Source organism: Littorina saxatilis, linkage group LG9 (assembly GCF_037325665.1).
Source record: "Littorina saxatilis isolate snail1 linkage group LG9, US_GU_Lsax_2.0, whole genome shotgun sequence".
Classification (NCBI taxonomy): domain Eukaryota; kingdom Metazoa; phylum Mollusca; class Gastropoda; order Littorinimorpha; family Littorinidae; genus Littorina; species Littorina saxatilis.
The window spans coordinates 20,223,150-20,247,083 of record NC_090253.1 but is presented as its reverse complement, the minus strand read 5'-3'; the positions used below and the strand labels follow the sequence as shown (position 1 = coordinate 20,247,083).

The 23,934-nt window shown below is 39.7% G+C and overlaps 1 protein-coding gene across 1 annotated transcript in view; it reads right to left on the bottom strand.

The window, feature by feature from the left end:
* Positions 1–14,568, bottom strand: part of LOC138975558 (PHD finger protein 12-like) — a 33,184-nt gene extending 18,616 nt beyond the window's left edge. The window contains exons 1-10 of the mRNA XM_070348269.1: positions 14,230–14,568; positions 13,825–14,012; positions 12,899–12,974; positions 10,701–10,989; positions 10,054–10,165; positions 8,993–9,125; positions 7,769–7,939; positions 7,181–7,318; positions 5,700–6,582; positions 4,884–5,000 (exon numbers count right to left, since the gene is read on the bottom strand). Of these exons, the coding sequence (XP_070204370.1) occupies positions 4,884–5,000; positions 5,700–6,582; positions 7,181–7,318; positions 7,769–7,939; positions 8,993–9,125; positions 10,054–10,165; positions 10,701–10,989; positions 12,899–12,974; positions 13,825–14,012; positions 14,230–14,277 (2,155 nt within the window). The 5' untranslated portion in view covers positions 14,278–14,568. The remainder of the gene's footprint in view (positions 1–4,883; positions 5,001–5,699; positions 6,583–7,180; positions 7,319–7,768; positions 7,940–8,992; positions 9,126–10,053; positions 10,166–10,700; positions 10,990–12,898; positions 12,975–13,824; positions 14,013–14,229) is intronic.
* Positions 14,569–23,934: the final 9,366 nt, after the last annotated feature.

The following is a 23,934-nucleotide window of genomic DNA, read 5'->3' as shown; positions in this document are numbered from 1 at the left end:
AAACTAGGTCAGCTGGATGAAGATATAAACAAAGAGAAACAAAAACTTGCTGATGCTGATGATTTGAACCTAGAACAAGAAGTAAAAAACAGAATTTCTAAGCGTTTAAAAGATTTGCAGGAGGAGAAAGCCATAAGGTTAGAAGTTCTAAGTAATAATAGAGAACAACTGAGAACACAGGTCAGCAGAATAAAAAATACAATTCAAAGAATCCTTTACGAAGACACAACTCTTGCTGAAAGAATTAGAACGCTTTTCAGAGAGCAGGGAATCACAATAGCTAGTATACTAACTGCGTTAGGATTTGCAATAAGCACATTAGTGTTCGCACTCACAGGTGGCACTGTCACACCTCCACCTCCACTTCCACCTTCATCTCCATCTGATCCGGGATGGGTAAAGAAACAACTCAAACACATTGCAGAACTATTAAAGAAACTAGCAGCAAAAGCTTTGGATGCACTTCCAGGAATCATTGGTTCAATTGTTAGCTGGCTGTTATCTTTTGCAGGTAAAGTTGTTGGTTTCATGGCTGAACATCTCTGGACTCTAATAGTTTTAATTGCAGGTGTTCTGCTAACGAGAATAAAGCAAAAGTAAGCCTACACCCACTCCACCAATTACTAGAGCAGTCTTCTGCGATTCATGATCATCACTAATACTAACAGCTTGATCATCACTAGTGACAGAATGATCTTCACCTGCAGCGTGATCTTCACTTGTCACGCTTTGTTTCTGTTCATTGTGATATGGCTGTAACATCGTTCTGATTTCTGAATTCAGTTCTTCACCCTTTCCAAGCGGCTGGGTGTCACTAGCAATAATGATTTCATTGTTATAATTTGTTATTGTTCCAATCTGCAGCTGGAGATCAGAAGGTAACATGTAAAGGCCGTTACCAACAGCAAAGTCAACTTTTGATCTTGCATAACGGAGAGAGTCTTGATACCTTTTGATGCTGGAAGGCAGATCAACTGCAGAGTTTATGACATCTTCTAAATTTGATAACAACTGTTTCTGTGCACCAAACCCTGTGCTTGTTCTCATTATGTTTGATCGTGTCTGTGCCTGCGAGCCTAGCAAGCACCACGCATATGTTCGGATAGATTCATTGATCCTTTCAACACCTGATCCAGTGAAACCTTTGCCGGTGTCTAATATAAAAGTAGTCCATGCATTGTGGTGCTCTTGTTCTATTGATCCTAACTGTACCTGCACATTTGAAGAAAAAGATGTATGACCTGGCCAGTAATCAAAATTATACCTCCTGTGGACACCCCATAAATATAGTGTTCCCATGCCATGGTTTTTGTCTTGCTTTTGCCTAAAGTCGGTCTTAAAATCTATATTGAATTCATTGCAGAGACGCTCATACACTTTCATGTTTATCCTATTGTTGAATGGGTTCCAGCTCTTTTCATGCGGCATTGGTGCCTGAAGTTCAGACAAGATTCTCCTGCACTGATAGTAAACGTGAAATGTGTACACACACTTTGTCAGTAAGTTTGAATTATTCATGTGGTCTGCATAGGACACTCCACATCCTGTGGTTGCACAGAATATTGCAAAGTTTAACTGATTCTGATAGAACTGAATTGGGTGAGAGTTCCACATCTTTGGAACACTATCATTTTTGATTGGGGGATTTAGGTAAGAATGGAATGGGTCAGGCACTTTAACGCGAATGGATTCTGTTTCTGTTACAGCAAAGTCCAACTCATGGAAAGAAATAGTCTTTGGATTGTAATATGGTCCAGTTTTGTATTTAACGTCTTTGTTGAATTTATACTGACTCATTTTTGTTGTTGAATAAAAAATGTTTATCACACTAACAAATGTGAAGACTAGTGTGCCAGTTAAACTTGCAAACCCTATCAACAATCAAAATGGAGGAATGAAAGTTGCACTGCATGAAATTATGTACAAGGTTACTTGGTATAATATCAGTAAAAAAAAGGCTAACAACTGGGTTAGAATTAATGGTAAAACACATTCTGTAGAAGATGGTTACTATGACTTCTGCACTTTAGAGAAAGAATTGTTTGCTCCAGTAGGTATTACAGCGAGTTTAAATCATGCAAGTCTCATTGCTACTCTTACTATGCCCAAAACTAGAGAAGTAAACATTGAGTTTCCAACCAAACTCCTTGATATGCTTGGAATTACAAAAATATACAAGGGAACACGTCCCATTGACATGGATGTTAACAGTGTACTGTTTGTTCACATGAGAGAGCTTAACACATCCTATAATCTGTTTAATGATCAGCGTTCTGATCTGCTTAGGATTCTTCCACCGAGTGATGCCTCTTTTTGTAAAATGCACGTGCCAACATTTAAGACACTTCAGTTCAAGGACTTGGAGGAAGGGTGTCATGAATTCCTACACATTGATCTGAAAAATCAAAGTGGACAACCAGTTGATTGTTTGTTTAACATTACATTGGAAATAGTTCCATAAAATATTGAGTATTAAAATGTCGAGTGGACCTACAATAGCTTATCCTGTTGCATGTTCAACTATAGAGTTGAAAGATTTAGCAGACGCTATCGACTTTGAGAGCAATGCTGAAGTTGGTGCAGTGTATGCATTCGAGTTTACAGACACTGGTCATTACAAGAGAAAGGAAATCGACGATGAAAAGAAACCAAGATTCCTCAAACTAGGTCAAATCCGTGATGTTAATGTACCTGATCCAATTGTCGATGACACATTCTACATGTGGAAACATCAGAATAAAAAATGGGTACTTAGTCCTGTTATGAAAAAGATTGACTGGGAAATGAAGTTTGAATTTGTGAGTCCATACACTCTTGTTGGAAAAGACGACACATTCCGTAAGTCAATCAATGCTAAACCACTAATTGTTAGCCTTGTTCCTGCGTTTAACAGCAGGGGAGAAGTTGCAGTTAAACCTTTCCATAAGAACAACTATCTCATTCACAGAAAACAAAGTGTTGAAAAGGACGCTGACACCATTGTCGATTTTATACCCAAGCTTCCAATAGGGCAGAATGCAACTATGATATTTGATATAGTTGTCAGGAAAAGGGAAGAAACCACAAACACTGTTCTAATGAGAGGAATAAATCTCAACTGGAGACCATTAAATGTTGAAGAAGTCAGAGTATTTATTGCTGTTCAAAAGGATTCTAACACAATAAAAAAACAGACGTCAAACCAAAATGTTGTTGTTAACGCAGATATAAATAATTTAACAGAAATAAGAAGTATTAATCTTACTTATCTTGATTTGATTGCTTTCTACTATACAGATAAGGTGTTAAGCAATGAACAGCTTCAAAGCTTAGCAGAAACACTGGCCAGTGAGAATTAAGATAAATATTTTATATTTTGCATTAAAAAGATGACTAGCAGTGTGAAGCTTTATCCTAATATTGATGAAAGTGCAGCAGAAAGTCAACAATTCAGACTGGCACACATTAGTAATATACAAAAACAACTAGAAGATGAATTAGAAAAATATTCTCGCGCTAGACGTAAGTACTCAACAACTTACAACAGCCTTTCTAATGCCAGCACTGGTTCTACTATCCTTGCATCAGCTGCAGGTGTAACGGGAACAATTCTGTTAGCTACCGGAGTAGGGACTCCAGTTTCTCTAATCCTAGGTGGTGTCGCAGCAGCAGTTGGTGGTTTATCATTTATAGCATCAGCTATAATGAAAAAAATTGTGAAAAAGCTTGAAAAACACGAATCCATTTCCACTCTTGCATCATCAAAATTGTCTAGCCTAAAACTGTCTATCAGTAAAGCACTTGAAGATTCAAAAGTTTCTGACGAAGAATTCAAACAGATACAAACAGACTTTGATGACTACAAAAGTAAGAAAGCAAGTATTCAAACAAAAACACGAGCTGAATATAACAAGCCAATCGATATAGAAGATCTGAAAAAGCAGTTTTTAAAAAAGGGGATTCAAATAGGACGGGAAGAAAAAGTAAAAATAGAATCACTTGTAAAGAGTTAACTATTCGTTTAGACAGTCACATTGCATGTATCAGATATAATTCTAACAGTGAAAGAACACATGAAGTAAAGTTTGTAAATGAGAGAGCGTATTGAGCTTAAGAATGTTGTATAAGAGAAAGGGGGAATGTACGTTCTGGGTTACCGATTCCGACAGACCCGGCATTGGTTCAAAACAACCTTACTTTACTGTATTTTTTTTGGTATGGATTTATGCAGTATTTTTCTGATTTTGTCGCATGTTTCATTTTAGTAAAAGTTTAGTCCAGAAGCCTATTTTGGGTTAATATTTAGGGTCTGTCGGAATCGGTGAGCCAGAACGTACATTCTCCCTTTCTCTCTTTTTCAGTGTGTCAAGCGCTTCTCTACTGTACTTGCGCTTGCCGAATGAGTGAGGGTGAGACTTCACCACTAGAAGGCTCTCCAGCATCTCATCAGACAGACATGATCTCTGGTCAGTCCTGTGCTTTTTCACCCCATTTTGCCATTGAAAAAAAAAATGCCAAACATGTAAATTAATTTAAATTTTTTTTTTTTTTTTTTAATTTTTATCATTTATAAAAATCGTAGTCTTGACACGGATAGCGGAATGGCGTATTTTTTGCAGAAAATCGTAATAAAATACGCCAAAATCGTAAGGGTAAACAGGTCTGAGCAGTTCAAAGTACTTGGCTCATAGACATACAGTAGTGAACACAGGTTACTGCAAACTGTTGACAACTTTGCCATCAAAGGATAGATTTTTTTTAAATTGGGGGGAAAGGTGATGCAAGCTTTCATGGCCATTTTAGCAAATTTGCCAGAGAAAATAAATCCTAGCAACATCCTTTGGCATGTATTATTAGCTGGCAGGGGAAATAAACTACATGTATCTACTAAGCACTATGCTCACCTGCATTGCCTTCAATCCATTGCTGCAGCGCTGAGTTGAGATTCAAGATGGCAGGTAGGGAGCTGAGACTGTTGGTCACGCCCTTGGGAGCAGAAACCACTGTGGCTGTCTTGTTACCTGCCCACAAGTTGCATGCATTGTTAATTTTATGCTAATTAAGTTTCAGATTAATGCTGAATATGATTTATGAATACATATTGATCCAAATACTTCATCCAAAAGTAGACCAGCAGGACCATGAGCCTGAGGACTGAGTGAAGAGTTATCCTTCAGTTGTTGTCAGCTGTGTCACTATCCCACCCTCCAAAGTACATACACAACATGAAGGAGAGACAGCAGATCACTATCTCCTATAAAAGGATGTTCCTAATCCTAACAACCACAGAAGGTTAAGCCCAGAGCTCAAAACTGCAGAAAAGAACAGAAAAAAATCACAATACACTGAGATTTTACATAATAGGGGTAATACTAATACTGTGTAATAGTGATCAAAGACAAAAACTTCAGAATCAAAATTCAAGGGTAAATGCGCAATATGAAAACTGTAAACATTTTATTAGAGCCACCATTACCATGTGCCAACAGTCATTCTTCCGTGCTTGAGACGTTTAACTGGTATTTCAGTGCAACGTTCAAACTTTCTGTAACTGCTGAAATTTGCGCTTGAGGTTTAACCACATACACCCATGACTATCCAATCCTCACAAATACGAGAGACCCAAGACTGACCAAAAAGATGTTACAGGGCAGGAAAAAGGTGATAAAAAGAGAACAGAAACTCTCAGCAATCAAAATCATAGGCCACGCTGTACCAACCTGAGGTAGAAGTTGATACAGAGATGACTTTGGTCTGAGTGCCTGCCGTCCCTTGTGACAGCGACCCCTGACTTTGGGGCGAGGACATGCCGATTCTCTGCACTGAAGGTTGAACCAACACTCTGGGCGAAAGTATGGACGTTGGAGAGCTCCCCGCAACGCTCTTAGCAGCAATCCCTGGGGGTAGCACAACCTTGCTGGTGGCTGTGCTCCCACTTGGGAGTACTTTTGTCACAACAGTGTTGTTAGCTTTGTTGATTGTGCTGATGACGATGTTCTTGCCCTGGGGCTGGCTGGGGGGAGGAGGGGGAGGGAGAGGAGCAGGGAGGGAAGAGGACTGTCCTGAAGGCGCTGTAGAAGCAGAGCCTGCCTGGCTCACTGATTTGTCGCTGCCGTGCCATGACACTTTTATTACACCGGCTGCGTCCGCGCTGTTGCTACGAGTCCTGACAGCAGCCTCCACTTTGGCTTTCTGAACGTCCAGAATTTCCGCCTCACCATTCACAGCACTAGCGTTGTTGCTCGTCACATTGCCATGGAGCAGAGATATTGCACCTGTTTTGCTGCTGCCACTGCTTGTCAATAGTGACTGCTCCGAGGAACCGTTCACTGGCTCCGGAGCAGGCTTAGCAAAATCACCAGAGTTACCTACACTGTCTGTTGCTCTGGAGGAAATGTCTGAGCCTGACGTTGACATGGAAGAGTCTATGTCTCGGTGCACGACTGGCGCCACTGAAGCGGTGGGTTTGCCTGAGGAAGTGGAAGAGTCTGAGAGTTTGCTGCCATCACTAGACTGAGTGCTACTGCTGCCGGTTTTCAGGAGCTGTTTCTGGGCCAGGTGCTTGGCGATGCTTGTTTGAAGGGTGACCACTGATGACAGCCACTGGAAATGCAAGGAGATAAGTTTGTAAAGAAGCAAAAAGAAAACACGCCCAGGATTACATAGTCTTAGACAAAGCTTGCACTCACCTGCAGGAGAAAATGCTTACAACACAAATACCTACATTACAAAGGGAAGTAAGCGCTCTAAATGTCACGCGCAATGAAGTAACTAAGTGTTATGCTGAACCTGGCACCTCAAAGAATAACGAGCATTAAAATGAACAAGCGAATTTCATCCTTAAAAAGTACATAATGAACATAAATGAAATGGCATCACAAAAGCTTTGCATGGTTGTTCCTCTACACATTTTTTCTTTCCAAAATAGAGTGAGAGATTCAGATCTAAACCAAGACGGAACCAGCAAACATTTATTCGACATAAACACAAAACAGAAGTGAAGAAATTTCCTCAGATTGTTCTTTCTCAGACAGCTTATTTTCAAGCAAACTGTTCAACTAGGTAGATGAAGCATGTGTGACATCTAAGAAACGGAGCACGAGAACCATAAAATGCAACACAAGACCTGACAACGACATTCACTGACAGTTTTAAAGTTATTATTTTGAGCACTGAATAGAGAACGAACTACAATCAGTACCTCTTCTTGCTCTTCTGCTGTGGCCTCGAAAGTGGCCTTGCGTTCCATGGGCGGGTCTGGCACAGCGGGGGTCGCTCGCTGAGGCATCGGCAGCAGGGGTGGGGGATTCTTGTAGTGCTCTTTCACTGCCTCCGGCACCTGAAAGCACGTCGTCAACATTTTTGGAAGGGGAATGTCAAGAAACGGACACAATAGACAAACTCCTGAAATAACGATGTTGGGTTTGTATTGGTTGTGAAAGAGTGAATACTCTTCCTTTTATTGAGGCAAACTTTTCACACGTGCTCCTTGTCCATGTGTTTCAGACACACCCCTTGCTAGTGACTGGCCTATAATGCCACATGGGAAACTTTGCCTCAATAAAAGAAAAACCTGAGTTATTTCCAAACATCGTTTAGTGTCATCACAACTAAAAATGCATAGATTCAAACTCACACAAGCATGAATACAAAACACGGCAAATTTATGAAAGTTGAACACATATTCTCTGCCTAAAGAAACGGAGCAATAAAAACGCACACATAAATACCAACACATGCATTATAACCCACAGCACACTCTTGTTTATGTTATGTATAGTATTCTTACAGAAACTGATTTTCGAGGAGGCAGTTGCCGCTTGATGCGAAAGGGCGGATGAGGTCGATGCACGTGCTTGAGGAAGTCCATTTTGACCCCATGGTTATCCACCATTCCATTGTACTTGTCCCACAGTCTGACTCGCTCAGTCAGACTATTGGTGCGAATCATATACTCGTCCTGAAACAAACAAATCCTATATGAAATGAAGCCAAAATCTGAGCAAAAAATGCCATATCCAAATAACGGTTTTATAACAACCGCAGAAAATTGTCAAATCACAAATTACTTTCTTTATTTGGTGTTTAACGGCGTTTTCAACCAAGAAAGTTATATCGCGACGGGGAAAGGGGAGATGGGATAGAGCCACTTGTTAATTGTTTCTTGTTCACAAAAGCACTTATCAAAAAATTGCTCCAGGGGCTTGCAACGTAGTACAATATATTACCTTACTGGGAGAATGCAAGTTTCCAGTGCAATGGACTTAACATTTCTTACATACTGCTTGACTAAAATCTTTACAAACATTGACTATATTCTATACAAGAAACACTTAACAAGGGTAAAAGGAGAAACAGAATCCGTTAGTCGCCTCTTACGACATGCTGGGGAGCATCGGGATAGAGCCACTTGTTAATTGTTTCTTGTTCACAAAAGCATTTATCAAAAAATTGCTCCAGGGGCTTGCAACGTAGTACAATATATTACCTTACTGGGAGAATGCAAGTTTCCAGTACAAAGGACTTAACATTTCTTACATACTGCTTGACTAAAATCTTCACAAACATTGACTATATTCTATACAAGAAACACTTAACAAGGGTAAAAGGAGAAACAGAATCCGTCAGTCGCCTCTTACGACATGCCGGGGAGCATCGGGTTATCACAAATTAATTAAGAATCAAAGCGAGACAAAATGTAAAAACAGCGACAAGACTGCCGTTCCAGTAAGAATACATATTGATATATGGCTGAATTCTTAATAAATACCCCCCCCCCCCCCAATAAATAAACAAAAAAAACCAACAACAAACACACACACCTAATTTCTCACTAAAGACTGAAAGGGGTGCAGACAAGCTTCCTTGTCAGCAAAACCCAACAGAGCTGGTGGCGCAAATTTCCACCCATCCCGCCAAAACCATATCCTCATGATAAAACTCGCCCAAATTTCACACCCATCAGCAGCTATCATACACACATAAATATTCCTCAACAGAGGTTAAAACTGACCAAGAAGTGTTCAACGTGGTTGGGACACATCCAGCGGCCAGAAGGCAGAGAGGTGAGGGGAGGGTTGAGACAGTCCATGTGGAATAGCAGAGGGCAGTAGTCGCACTGGATCAGAGGGCCAATACGACAACTCCTGCACAGCAACATCCACAACAATATTACATAAATTTCAATGTCCGGCTTACAGGGCCGAGGTGCACGAAGTGAAGCTGGGTACCACATGAATTGGTGCTACGCTGCCGACGGGTCCGATTGGTTGAAATTGAGATTGGTTGTGATTTCAGGTTGGCACCCAATTTTGCTTTGTGCACCCCTGCCCTGGTCTACAAATGGTGAGCTACATTAAATTTATGGCAAGGTATGCTAAATCAAATATAGATGAACGCAAAACTTCATGTTATAAATGAGCTCAGGGCTCACTGATCAATTTACAATGGTGAACTGAACTCCAGATGAACACAAAGTTTCACACAAACATAGCTTCAGGTGTACACCTGACTGGAATCACACACCTCATGACCACACTCATCCACTGCTGCTCAACAGCTGTTACCTTATGATTAGGCACACACACAAAAATAGTCTGTTTACGGTAACATAGGCAAAGAAAATGGGGTCGGTAGGTCAGGATTTTTTCTCTCTCGATTTTTAAGTTATTTTGCCAAAAAACAAAGACTCCCCCCCCCCCAAATTTAAAAAAAAAAAGTCTAGGGTCATGCGAAAAAATAGGGTCGGTCGGGATACCGTAAACAGACTCTTTTTTTTCCCCTTATCATTCTAACCCATGCTTTACAAATTTGATGAATGTCCCAACCACACTTTCATACAAATCAACTCAACACACAGCTGCAAAAAACGAATTTCCCCAAAATATCAGTTATACCTTTAATGGAAGGCCTGTCTGATGATAGGACACCTACTTAAAAACACTTGCTTTCTTCCAGTGTCCAATAGATTTCATTAAAACATAATATATCCGTTATGACAGGGCATCTGCAAAGGAAAGACATTTGTTACCAGTGCCAAGGGTGTCCTGTAATTGCAGGTAGCACTGTACTCACTTTGAGCAAGTAAAGCAGACTTTGGCAGGCAAGGGCACTATTCCACCATCCAATTCATGCGCCTGCTTTTTAGGGGCACGGTAGTTACGGCCATAAACACGTTTGCTGGACCCTGCAAGCCACAACAAACAATTCTGTCAGACATTTTTTCCACCAGGCATGGTATTGGTTATAAGCTGAGAGAATGATTTTGAACACCATTTTCTGCCCTTCTTCTCATTTCTAAAACAATTGAACAAAATCAAAGCTTTAGGAATTTGTTTAAAACTGTCTCTAATTTCTGCAAAAACAAAGATGTACCATGGTTTTTCTTCAACATCTTCTGATGCTGTCAAATTAACTTTTCGTTAAAGTCGGATATCTTCATCACCTGCAATTTCAGCAACTAAAACTTGAACATAGTGGGTTACAGTCACTAAATCAGCCCCTTCACTTTATTTTGCCGTCAACTCTTCCCTACAACACAATCACTGACGAACAGTTGACATTTATTAGATCATATACTGTGGCAGAGTGCTTTATTCGACTGAACAAATGTGACACTGACATGGGCATCTGCACTGGTAATTTTAAACAACATTCGCTACAATACTGTAGGCCAAAACCTCACGACAGACACACCCACACCAACTCAGATTAGCACAAACCTGGAAGGGGGGTGGTACACGCAATATCCTTGCTCAGGTCAAACTGTACCGGATTCATCAACCGAGCAGCTTTGATAAGCATGTGGAAAGGACCGCTGCCATCCACGTCTTTGTTCTTCTCGTCTTTATTCTTCTCCTCACTGTCCTTCTCTCTGACTGGAACTGGAATCCCTGCAGTGGAGGTGGAGGGTTCACAATCTGGGACTGGGAGTGGGACATCAGGTGGCGCAGGCCTCTTTGTCCGAGTCGATCGACCACTAGACGTGCTTTCAGCGTCATCGTCTTTGCCCTGTGTAAAAACCAAGATTATCGTGAATCCATAAACAAAGAGACTACCAACGTTCCAAAATTCAGAATCAAAAAACAAGAAACTGAAACTCCCAGTTTCTTGATTCAAGATTATCGTGGAATGTCTTGTGGTTGATTTAAAATCAAACAACCTTTGAAAATGAGCTCCTTGAAGCTCATGATTCGCTGCCAATGACCTGCAGCAAATGCTGAGCACGGATTTTCACAAGCTCACGTGACCTCAAGGCAAACTCACACAACCTCAGATGAAGCACGATGTCTGCGATCATTGCAGCCAGCAATCATATCCGCAACAAGTCCGTCAATTGTGAGCTCTAATTTGTCTCAAATAAAAGAGTGTGATGCCTAGCGAACACTGCATATCATGTACATCAGAGTTGTTGATTTGCTGCAACCACTTTCTTTCTTTATTTGGTGTTTAACGTCGTTTTCAACCAAGAAGGTTATATCGCGACGGGGAAAGGGGGGAGATGGGATAGAGCCACTTGTCAATTGTTTCTTGTTCACAAAAGCACTAATCAAAAAATTGCTCCAGGGGCTTGCAACGTAGTACAATATATGACCTTACTGGGAGAATGCAAGTTTCCAGTACAAAGGACTTAACATTTCTTACATACTGCTTGACTAAAATCTTTACAAACATTGACTATATTCTATACAAAAAACACTTAACAAGGGTAAAAGGAGAAACAGAATCCGTTAGTCGCCTCTTACGACATGCTGGGGAGCATCGGGTAAATTCTTTCCCCTAACCCGCGGGGGGCGCTGCAATCACTCATCCTCGATGTTCGGTAGCATGCTGATATGTTATATGTTATATGAAGTCTGTTGTTCGCTTCACTGTCAGTGGGGATATCTCTTTTTATTTTATTATTTCCGGAATACAATGACTAAATCCAACCAAACCGGAATTAACACTTTCGCTCAAATCAAACATCTGCACAAATCAAGTACATTTTTAAATTGAAAAAAAGCTAAGTTCAGTCAAACCTAATCAGCATGAACATGTTATTGTTAACTTCCAGTCCCAAAGACCAACATGTTCTTCAAAGAAAGAAAGAGTTAGGTACAGTCTTGCGTTTAGCCTAGACATTTTAATCTTAGGAAAAAAATATATGTTGATTTACTTTAGGGAAACCCGATCGACCCTATTTTTCCCGCCGACCCTAACACTTTTTTTATTTCTAAAAAAAACCCACACTCTTGGCACATTTTGCGGGAAACATTGACACTCTTACTATTAAACTTTGTAACAACTAATATAAACGTTCAATATAATTCAAGAGCTTGAGATAAAATGGTGTTTGTGATGTTTTCATATTATTATGATGTAAACTATTTTTTTTTTTAAAGCATACCTACCGACCTTATTTTGTGTGTGTCACGTTACCCTAAACCAACATTTTTGTGTGTGCCTTATATACCCAAGATGACATTGAGGTTATTTTACTCTGTAACACTAACAACAGTAAAAGCTCTAACACTAACACTGAAAGTAACAGCTGTAAGTGCAGGGTTTAACCTGGGAGAAAAAGGCAATGGGACATTTGTCCCTCTCAACCAAATTCCGATGGGACATAGTCGAAGGCAAGACGCGACAAAGAGGCCTGTACGCGTTTTGACCAAAAATGCAAAATGGTGCAATATGGTTCCATCTGAGAATTAGCCGCTATATCGTGTTATCTTTGTATATATATATTATATGTGTGTGTGTGTAATCCGATGTAAAGTGTACATTTGGTGGCGCAGTGGTACGTAATCTCAATGCGCCCTTTGACGCACTGACAGAAATTGTGATTGAACATTTTCAGATTTAATGCGCCAATGGCGCAGGGCGCACTAGTAAATGAAACCCTGTAAGTGATATAATTTAACTTTGCCTGACATACCTCACTGGGAGTAATGCGGCAACGATGGCAAACCCACTCTCCAGGAGGCAAATCTTCTTCAGCAAGAGGTGGATCACTGGAATATATGCAATTAATTGTGTCAATAATACAAATGATACATGAAGATAAAAAGACTCACAAAACCAGTACACACAGAAGCCAGTTCATGCAGAAGTTGCACTGGACACTCATAGTCATACATATGCAAATGTTTTAAAAAGTTAGCTGCCGAACTAACAGTAACATACAAGAAGTCTGTCAAAAAAAAACCCCATTCAATTGCAGTCTAACTCAAACTGATTACCGATTTTGTTTGTAGTGCCCCTCAATTTTAACCAGTGCCACTGCCAGAAAATATGTATTTATTATTCATAATGCATTTCCTGCGTATCTGCTTTCTTTTCCTGGTTAGGTGCAAAATAGCTCAAGACAACTGCTTGTGGTGTAAAGATTTAAGAGACATCCAATACTGGGGCAATAGTAACATAAGAGAGAAAATAAGCCACTGGTAGTGGACGTTAACTTAGCTTTAAGCCACATGTGGTAGTGTGCAAAAGGGAGAGAAAAAAACACCGCGACAAGCTGTAAGCAAAATCTAATCTGACAACACAAAATGTATGGAGAGAGAAATAAAGCACAGTAGTACCCCTTTAGAGACATATAAACCCTGAGATAACCAAGTCTTATAAAGCCAAAGGAGACAGACAGATAATGAACAGAACAGAAAATCTGAAGAAGAAAAGCCATGTTTTCAAAAGGCAGTTACAGTTACACAGTACCGACGGGCTTGTTCCTTGGCCTGTGATTTCAATGATTTATCAGTCTATGTAAACACTGGTTGCTACTCTAATGTATTCATGCTTGTGTGTGATGATGATCATGTTGAGTCAAACCCAATCCCCTAAGAGACACTGCAACCATCTTACTGGCAAAGCAGATGAAAAGCGGCAGGGCAGCGATCACAACAAAGCAGGTCGCCGCCTTCTTTGCAGCTATCGCAGCAATCATGGTTGACGGTTCGGCCATGTCGGCGGTGCTCAGCGGTACGGTTTCTCCTTCTCAACCGCCTGGCTGCTTCGTCGCTGATCGGAGGAGCAACCAGTCGTTGTATTTGCTGAAAACATACATACCAACAATAAAAGCTTCAGCGTGATTATGTTAACAACGTGATATCGTTCAATTTTGTTTTCAACAGGACAAAATGTACAAACGGTTTACCACAACGGCACAAGCACCCCAGTTCGAGATTCGCGAAATCGTTGTGTCAGTCTCATAACAACTTTACAGTCACGATCGAACGTTACAAACTGTCAAAAATATTTGCACTGTACCTCCATGATACCCCCGCTGGAGTCTAAATCGTATTCTACAGCACTCATCGTGAATCTCCTTTTTGGATCCTTCTAGTCAAGTAGATGTTTCCCTAGCAAACTGGCAAAAATGCCACCATATCGGTTTCCATCAAAACAGACGATTCTGTAACTCCTCACTCACTTTAGGTCCAAAACTCACACACCAGAAGAAAGCGATCAAAATTTTCTTTTCATTATATAATAACAATTGCAAGTTCAAAGAGTTTCTGGGATGTTTTTCGAATTTTTGCTTGTTTGTTTTTTCAATACACAGAAAATTGTTAAATCTCAATCTCTCTGGTACTATGGAAAGTTGGCGCAAATGAAGAAGATGCGATTTGCGCATGCGTACATCCGGGAAACTTCCGCTCCGCATGCGCAAATACACATAGACTTGCTTGAAGTCGCTAAAAAGGGAGGTAATCCTTCAAAGGTTGTTGAAAACAAGTTAACAACCCAACCACATTAGTAGGCCTTTATTGACTGTTATTCTGCTTTCAGTAACATTTATATCAACAATTTACAAAGGAAATGAGCAGTGACATACGCTGAAGAATATTCATGCCAGAGAGGGGCATATTTTAGTTTTTACTATGTATTTACATGTATGTGTGCTTATGAATGTTTGTCTGTAATTACTAATTTAAAATGTAATATTATATTATATTTAACATTGCAAAAATGCTGATTTATCTCACCTTTACCGGTTTGGAAACACTTAAAATCCCATACCCCTAAAAGAGTTAGCTGTGATGGTGTGATACATCACCAGGAGAAATGATTCATTTGCTCAACTAAAGTTTACATAAAATTGGATACCAGATTAAATTATATCCCGCAAACTTCAAGTAATTTACCTGCATAGTGACTACTAGACATTTTTAGTTAGCCCAAACCATTGTCAAAGGGATTAGGACAGATTTCTCTTAAATGACCCATTCCCGCTGAAGATCTGATCCTGTGTGGTAGGGCGTGTGCCATGGGTGATTTTTTCTTTGATGTTAATCTGCAAACAGTAGACCCCCCCTCCCTTTTTTATTAGACTTTGCTTTTTGAGGTTTTTTTTTCATAACCTCTGTAATTTTACCTCTGGTTTAAGACTAGGTATCTAGAACTTTTTGTCATCTTCGTGTACACTACATTGGGGTGTGCACGTTAAAGATCCCACGATTGACAAAAGGGTCTTTCCTGGCATAGATAAAAATGTCCACCAAAATACCTGTGTGACTTGGAATAATAGGCCATGAAAAGTAGGATATGCGCCGAAATGGCTGCGATCTGCTGGCCGATGTGAATGCGTGATGTATTGTGTAAAAAAATTCCATCTCACACGGCATAAATAAATCCCTGCGCCTTGAATATGTGCGCGATATAAATTGCATAAAATAAAAATAAAAAAATAAATCCCTGCGCTTAGAACTGTACCCAGGAATACGCGCGATATAAGCTTCATATTGATTGATTGATCTTAAAAGAAGGGCTCCACCATAGTTCTCGTATGACGTAAAGATAATATATTGTAAATTGCATAACCGCAAGGGGCACTCCAAATTTGTAAAGACCCAAATGTATTCCTATATGGGGCTTACCCTGATCCTGGCTGTACAGGGTGACCAATAAAAAAAACTTGATACCCACCAAATTTTCAATAAAGTTTTGAATAATAATGCCATTATGACAACAACAAACAAGTCGCGTAAGGCGAAAATACAACATTTAGTCAAGTAGCTGTCGAACTCACAGAATGAAACTGAACGCAACGCAACGCAGCAAGACCGTATACTCGTAGCATCGTCACTCCACCGCCCGTGGCAAAGGCAGTGCCCGTGGAATTGACAAGAAGAGCGGGGTATTCGTTGCGCTGAGAAGGATAGCACGCTTTTCTGTACCTCTCTTCGTTTTAACTTTCTGAGCGTGTTTTTAATCCAAACATATCATATGTATGTTTTTGGAATCAGGAACCGACAAGGAATAAGATGAAAGTGTTTTTAAATTGATTTCGAAAAAAAATTTTGATAATAATTTTTATATATTTAATTTTCAGAGCTTGTTTTTAATCCGAATATAACATATTTATATGTTTTTGGAATCAGCAAATGATGTAGAATAAGATGAACGTAAATTTGGATCGTTTTATAAATTTTTATTTTTTTTTACAATTTTCAGATTTTTAATGACCAAAGTCATTAATAAATTTTTAAGCCACCAAGCTGAAATGCAATACCGAAGTCCGGGCTTCGTCGAAGATTACTTGACCAAAATTTCAACCAATTTGGTTGAAAAATGAGGGCGTGACAGTGCTGCCTCAACTTTCACGAAAAGCCGGATATGACGTCATCAAAGACATTTATCAAAAAAATGAAAAAAACGTTCGGGGATTTCATACCCAGGAACTCTCATGTCAAATTTCATAAAGATCGCTCTACACACACACACACACACGCACATACACCACGACCCTCGTCTCGATTCCCCCCTCGATGTTAAAACATTTAGTCATACATGTAACTTGACTAAATGTAAAAAATAGTCTGTTTACGGTATCCCGACCGACCATATTTTTTCGCGCGACCCTAGACTTTATTTTGGCATTTGGGGAAAAAAAAAAAAAAAAGGCTTTTTTTTTTGGCAAAATAACTTAAATTTTTTTTTTTTGAGATTTTTTTTTTTTGGAGATTAAAAATCCCGACCTACCGACCCTATTTTTTTTGCCTATGTTACCGCATAGACCTATATCAGAATAGGTCCCTGGTTACTGTAAACAGACTTTTTTTTTTTTTGCCTTACCATTATTTTTACTTTTAGTCATTGACATTGTGTGCAAGTGTGCCGGCAATCCAGACAATGCCAAGAAGGCAATTAAGAACACATTTTAAAAAGAACATTTAACCTTCAGACTGGGAACTTTGTGGAATGATCGTGCACAATCTTTTAAGTAAATATGTATGAAACATGAAACAATTTGCTGAAGATAGAAGTTGTTAGCATTTTTGTGGATAGAATTTTTAAAACTGTGTGTGGGGGGTGGGTGGTGGGAATGTGGTGTTATTTTCTTAATGTGTGCACAATCATTCCACAGAGTTTCCAGTCAGAAGGTTTCATGTTCTTTTTAACCCTTAGGCTGGTTGTCTTTACGTATACTGTCACCTGGTTGTCACGACATATGTCGCGCTACTGGCTCAGTCTGTTTGGTCGGCTCCGATTACCTCCCATGGATGCGAAAACCTATATGACCGTTTTTCTTTATTTTTCTCTGTCAATTCATGAGTGGCAATGTAACATGTTACAGAATTGCACCAGTGTAAGGGTTAAAATGTGTTCTAAATGTCATCCTGTACTATTTTGACCAAATAGCTGTGTCAATAGGAAATCAAGATGTACCGACTGGTTTTGACAATCTTAAGCTTAGACCAATTCTAAAGTGAATTCAAGCTACCGCACTGTCCTGTGTGCACACACACAGTCACACACACTTTCTCTCTCTTTCTGACTTTCTTTCTTTCTTTATTTGGTGTTTAACGTCGTTTTCAACCACGAAGGTTATATCGCGACGGGGAAAGGGGGGAGATGGGATAGAGCCACTTGTCAATTGATTCTTGTTCACAAAAGCACAAATCAAAAATTTGCTCCAGGGGCTTGCAACGTAGTACAATATATTACCTTACTGGGAGAATGCAAGTTTCCAGTACAAAGGACATAACATTTCTCACATACTGCTTGACTAAAATCTTTACAAAAATTGACTATATTCTATACAAGAAACACTTTTTTTCTTTGGTGTTTAACGTCGTTTTCAACCACGAAGGTTATATCGCGACAGGGAAAGGGGGGAGATGGGATAGAGCCACTTGTCAATTGATTCTTGTTCACAAAAGCACAAATCAAAAATTTGCTCCAGGGGCTTGCAACGTAGTACAATATATTACCTTACTGGGAGAATGCAAGTTTCCAGTACAAAGGACATAACATTTCTCACATACTGCTTGACTAAAATTTTTACAAAAATTGACTATATTCTATACAAGAAACACTTTCTTTCTTTGGTGTTTAACGTCGTTTTCAACCACGAAGGTTATATCGCGACGGGGAAAGGGGGGAAGATGGGATAGAGCCACTTGTTAATTGATTCTTGTTCACAAAAGCACCAATCAAAAAATTGCTCCAGGGGCTTGCAACGTACTACATGTACGTAGTACAATATATTACCTTACTGGGAGAATGCAAGTTTCCAGTCCAAAGGACTTAACATTTCTTACATACTGCTTGACTAAAATCTTTACAAACATTGACTATATTCTATACAAGAAACACTTAACAAGGGTAAAAGGAGAAACAGAATCCGTTAGTCGCCTCTTACGACATGCTGGGGAGCATCGGGTAAATTCTTCCCCCTAACCCGCAGGGGGTTCTCTTTCTGACAGGAACTCATTCAGAATCAAATCTAAACAGTAATAGAACAGTATTCAAGGTTGATCACATTTTAATGCAAGGTTCTCAGTGAAACATCCAGATTAACTTTACATACTACAAGTTTTTGTACAGCATTCGCACACATTCAATGGACAAAACTGGATTTTTCTACTGTCCGAAGCATTAACTAAACACAAGATCCTTAGGCATGGAACAGAAAGTACTATGTCACTTAGTCAGGCAGATACACTAGTACAACAGCAAGTGCAATTTGTTAATACAAAGCTGATCTTTGACTTTTCAATATATTCATGTGCAGATGTCTTCCCTTTGTCTTGCTCTCTTTCATGTCTTTTTCCTGACGCACTTTATTCAGAAACCCAACAAGTCAGATAATCTGCAATTGTTACTAAATCTTGAACCTTAGAAAAAATGTTACAGTAGATAACACTTCTGGAAGTTTGATTCAGTGTCTGGTATCAGCGCTGAAAAGTTGACCGCAAGATTGTCTCTGCTTCCAGAAGAATTGAAGCTAAAAATCCTGTTCCCTCTGATGATGATTTGTGTCCTCAGTCAGTGAAGGTGGTATGGCGAAAGACACTGAACGCCAGGTTGGCGGCAGCAAATGTCGAAGAAAATGTTGAAGACAAGGGGAAAATCCAGGTCCCATTCATAAAAGTTCTACCATCCTAGTCCATATGTCGTCATTCTTCTTCCTCCTCCCCGGCACCCCCAAACTGGTGTTTCACATCTTCGTACAGCTTCTGCAATCATGAAACAACAAACAGTTTTATGTTTAACAACAGAACCATTGTTGAATGTTAGCATTACTGTGTACAATTCTGTGAGTGAGCAGAAATTCCTCTTCAACAACGCACTTGCAAAGCTTGATGATAGAAGATGTTCGGAAATAGCTTTGTCAGTATTTGTATTGACTGCTGCAGAGGTAAGCACTCAGATAATATCATGTAGTCCTGTGAGGTTACCCTCATATAAATTCAGCCATTAATACAGTAATACCTTTGTCTTTTTCCTGCATGCATGTGTTCATGTTTTTCAAGCCCTGAGACTTTTGCTGTTAACTTAGAGTTTTTATCGTGCGCACAACGACGAGAGTGTACACAAAGACAAAGTTGACTCTGGGAAATACCCATAAATCCTTCGCCTAGCCAGCAACACACTGCACACTGGTTTCAAAGCTAGCACCACAACTGACTAAACTATCTCCCGGCATTGCACCATCTTGAAACAGGTACGCTTACGCTCAGTAAGGCAAACACATGGCATTGATCAGTACAAACAAGCAATTAATGAATTATGACATGTATCACAGTGAAGATCGAATGACCGTTGATATGCATGTTACTGTTAGTGTTAAATACAATGTCCAAACACAAGGCGCAGCCTGTGAGAAAGACTTTGGGTCATTTGATCCCCTCAATCAAATTCTGATGGGACATAGTCGAAGTTGTTTAAGTAGCAAGGCTTCCTCACCCCACCCTGAAATGTTTTGGTCTCAAAAAAGAAGCAAGATAGTGCGAATCAGAGCCAAATCAGTTTACGAATTGCCACTTTATCATATATTATAACCAATTTATGTGTGTGTTGTGTGTATGTGAGTGTGACAGTCTCACTCTGAATATTGAGTCAGTATGATGAGTATCTGTAACTGTATCTGTGACAATAAGTTGAAAAACCACTTCTGGCATTTGATCAACGGAAGGGAGGATCGCATATATATAAATAAGTACTAGACTGGGTGGAGATGAGATTTAAAGATCTCCACAAATCCTGCCAGAACTTGATCATCCTGTGGTATCTCGCTATCTGTTTGTGGATCGAACAGTTCATGAAATCATCAGATGGTTGAAACCTGTATGATAATATATATGCCAATGTGAGTATGGCTATGCCTGTGTACGTGAAGTTCAAACGCGATATGATCTCGCACTACACACACATGTTGTTCTGATAAATATATATTATCATGGAATGAGTGAAAGTCAGACAGAAAGGTCAAATAAAGACACTGATTTTCAGGGACTTACACCGCGATTTACATATCTGAAGAGGGCTTCTGCACCCTGGTCAAACCCCCGCTCGAAGAAAAAGGCCCCTGTCACGACTGCAAGGGCGAACGTCGACGTTCGTCGAAAGACTGCCTGGTAAACTTTGTTCAAGAAGGACATTTTGGACGATGGTAGGAACGGAAGTGGCCCGGTCGGTAAAGCCAAAACGATAAGGGTGAGAAAAACGAAACAAAAAGTCAAAATGGAAAAGAAATAAGAACTATTTTTCATTTTACAAATTCTAGATCACTATCATTTGCCAGACAAGTAACCACAGAGACTGCCGAATTTTCAAATACAAACAAATATATACCAAAAAAACGCTCACTTGATTCTTATAATTATTACAGTTACAGTTGTAATAGAGAATCTGGGTGATCAGCTCAAGGGAAGGAACTCGAATATATCTTGAAAATAACTCCTTTGATGCGGTACACTCCCCTTGACTCAACGCACCACTGATTTAAAATTAATCAGTTTGTTTGTTTTGCTTAACGCCCAGCCGACCACGAAGGGCCATATCAGGGCGGTGCTGCTTTTGACATATAACGTGCGCCACACACAAGAACACAAGACAGAAGTCGCAGCACAGGCTTCATGTCTCACCCAGTCACATTATTCTGACACCGGACCAACCAGTCCTAGCACTAACCCCATAATGCCAGACGCCAGGCGGAGCAGCCACTAGATTGCCAATTTTAAAGTCTTAGGTATGACCCGGGTTCGAATCCACGACCTCCCGATCACGGAGCAGACGCCTTACCACTAGGCCAACCGTGCCGGTTAAAAATAATCTGACACACTCAACATTTCAAATGGTAGCATGGGGCAACCATTTTTATATTTAGTCAAGTTTTGACTAAATATTTTAACATCGAGGGGGAATCGAAACGAGGGTCGTGGTGTATGTGCGTGTGTCTGTGTGTCTGTGTGTCTGTGTGTGTGTGTGTGTAGAGCGATTCAGACTAAACTACTGGACCGATCTTTATGAAATTTGACATGAGAGTTCCTGGGTATGAAATCCCCGAACGTTTTTTTCATTTTTTTGATAAATGTCTTTGATGACGTCATATCCGGCTTTTCGTGAAAGTTGAGGCGGCACTGTCACGCCCTCATTTTTCAACCAAATTGGTTGAAATTTTGGTCAAGTACTCTTCGACGAAGCCCGGGGTTCGGTATTGCATTTCAGCTTGTTGGCTTAAAAATTAATTAATGACTTTGGTCATTAAAAATCTGAAAATTGTAAAAAAAAATAAAAATTTATAAAACGATCTCAATTTACGTTTATCTTATTCTCCATCATTTGCTGATTCCAAAAACATATAAATATGTTATATTCGGATTAAAAACAAGCTCTGAAAATTAAATATATAAAAATTATTATCAAATTTTTTTTTTCGAAATCAATTTAAAAACACTTTCATCTTATTCCTTGTCGGTTCCTGATTCCAAAAATATATAGATATGATATGTTTGGATTAAAAACACGCTCAGAAAGTTAAAACGAAGAGAGGTACAGAAAAGCGTGCTATGCAGCATAGCGTAACCACTACCCCGCTCTTCTTGTCAATTTCACTGCCTATGCCGTGAGCGGTGGACCACGAGTATACGGTCTTGCTGCGTTGCATTGCGTTCAGTTTCATTCTGTGAGTTCGACAGCTACTTGACTAAATATTGTATTTTTGCCTTACGCGACTTGTTATTTTTTTAAATAAAAACACTTTTCACATTCTAAGGTAATTTCTAATTGTGCGATTACAAAATGAACAGTTTTTTTGCAATTAGAAGGAAACTGAATTTTTATGAATTTTTTTCGAAAACAAAATGTGAGCCAATTTGGGAAGAATTATCAAAAATCTCGTTGTCGTCTCTATGTGCGTGTAATGTGTAAAACTAAAGGAAATTCTCAATGCAAATTATTGGAAAGAGCTTTCTCGTCAAAAGCGCAACATTGTTACATTCCAGCAGTGTTGACCCCGAGTTTCTACAGGCTGTAAACAAAACAATTATAGCACTTAAAATCTCAAAGTATGTGTATGTCCCCAAATATGGACCACCTTCAACAAATAGAAGAAAATCATGAAAGCTAAAGGAAGGTATCACTAATTCATTAAGAAGCTTGCTGAAAACAACCTATGACTAGCCCTCGAGCTTTCAAAAAAATACAACAAATAGTCTTCTTTTCGTCAGTGGAAATTCCGTGAGAATTTCATTTACTGATTTTCTCTCTGTACCAAAAATCGACATCCTAACTGCTTCCTGTTCAGAGCAGTCAATCTGTATCCTTGGCGGATGATGACATTATTCAGTTTTACTGCAGTAAAACTTAAATGAAGATTACTGCAGTAAAACACAATGCAGTGAAACTGAAATGAGTTTTACTGCAGTAAAAACGTCTGCTGGGGCGAACGTTGACATTATTCGGTTTTACTGCAGTAAAACTGAAATGAGTTTTACTGCAGTAAAACCAGAACCAGAACCAAAAGTCTACGACCGTGACTAAAAGAGGGGGAACACACGCATATTGAATCGTATATGAAGAATACTGCAGTAAAAACGGCTGCTTTGGCGGATGATGACATTATTCAGTTTTACTAGTTTTACTGCTGTAAAACTGAATATTGTCATCATCCGCCCGGGCAGCTGATTTTACTGCAGTAAAACTGGGTTCGTGTTTTACTGCAGTAATCTTCATTTTAGTTTTACCGACTGTTGGGGCGGATGTTTTACTGCAGTAAAACTGAATAATGTCATCATCCGCCAAGGATAAATCTGTCGGCTCAAAAGGCTGTCCAATAAAAAGAAAAAAAACTTTCGCCAAGTATCCACACGAACAGTCTGTGAATCACTTGAGTTTATCAATAGGGTGAGCCTATAGGAATGGAAAAATGGATAAAAACAATGAACGATTTGATAAATAAATAAATAAATAAACGAATAAATGAAATCTTGTTTTGTCGTCGTTTCCAAGGCCAGCGCCCCGAAGGCGGCACTGTGACTCGCAATCACTGACCCCGCTGCACAGCAACAACGACATCAGCCCGCAACATCACGTGGCCACCGCGGCTCCGGCTCGGCCACTGACAACAGTACCGAATACAACTGGACAAACTACCACAACAACAACAACAACAACAACAACCACAACAACAACAACAGCTTTTTTGTGCTTTGTCTTTGGAGGGTAAATTCGGTGCTTGGAGTG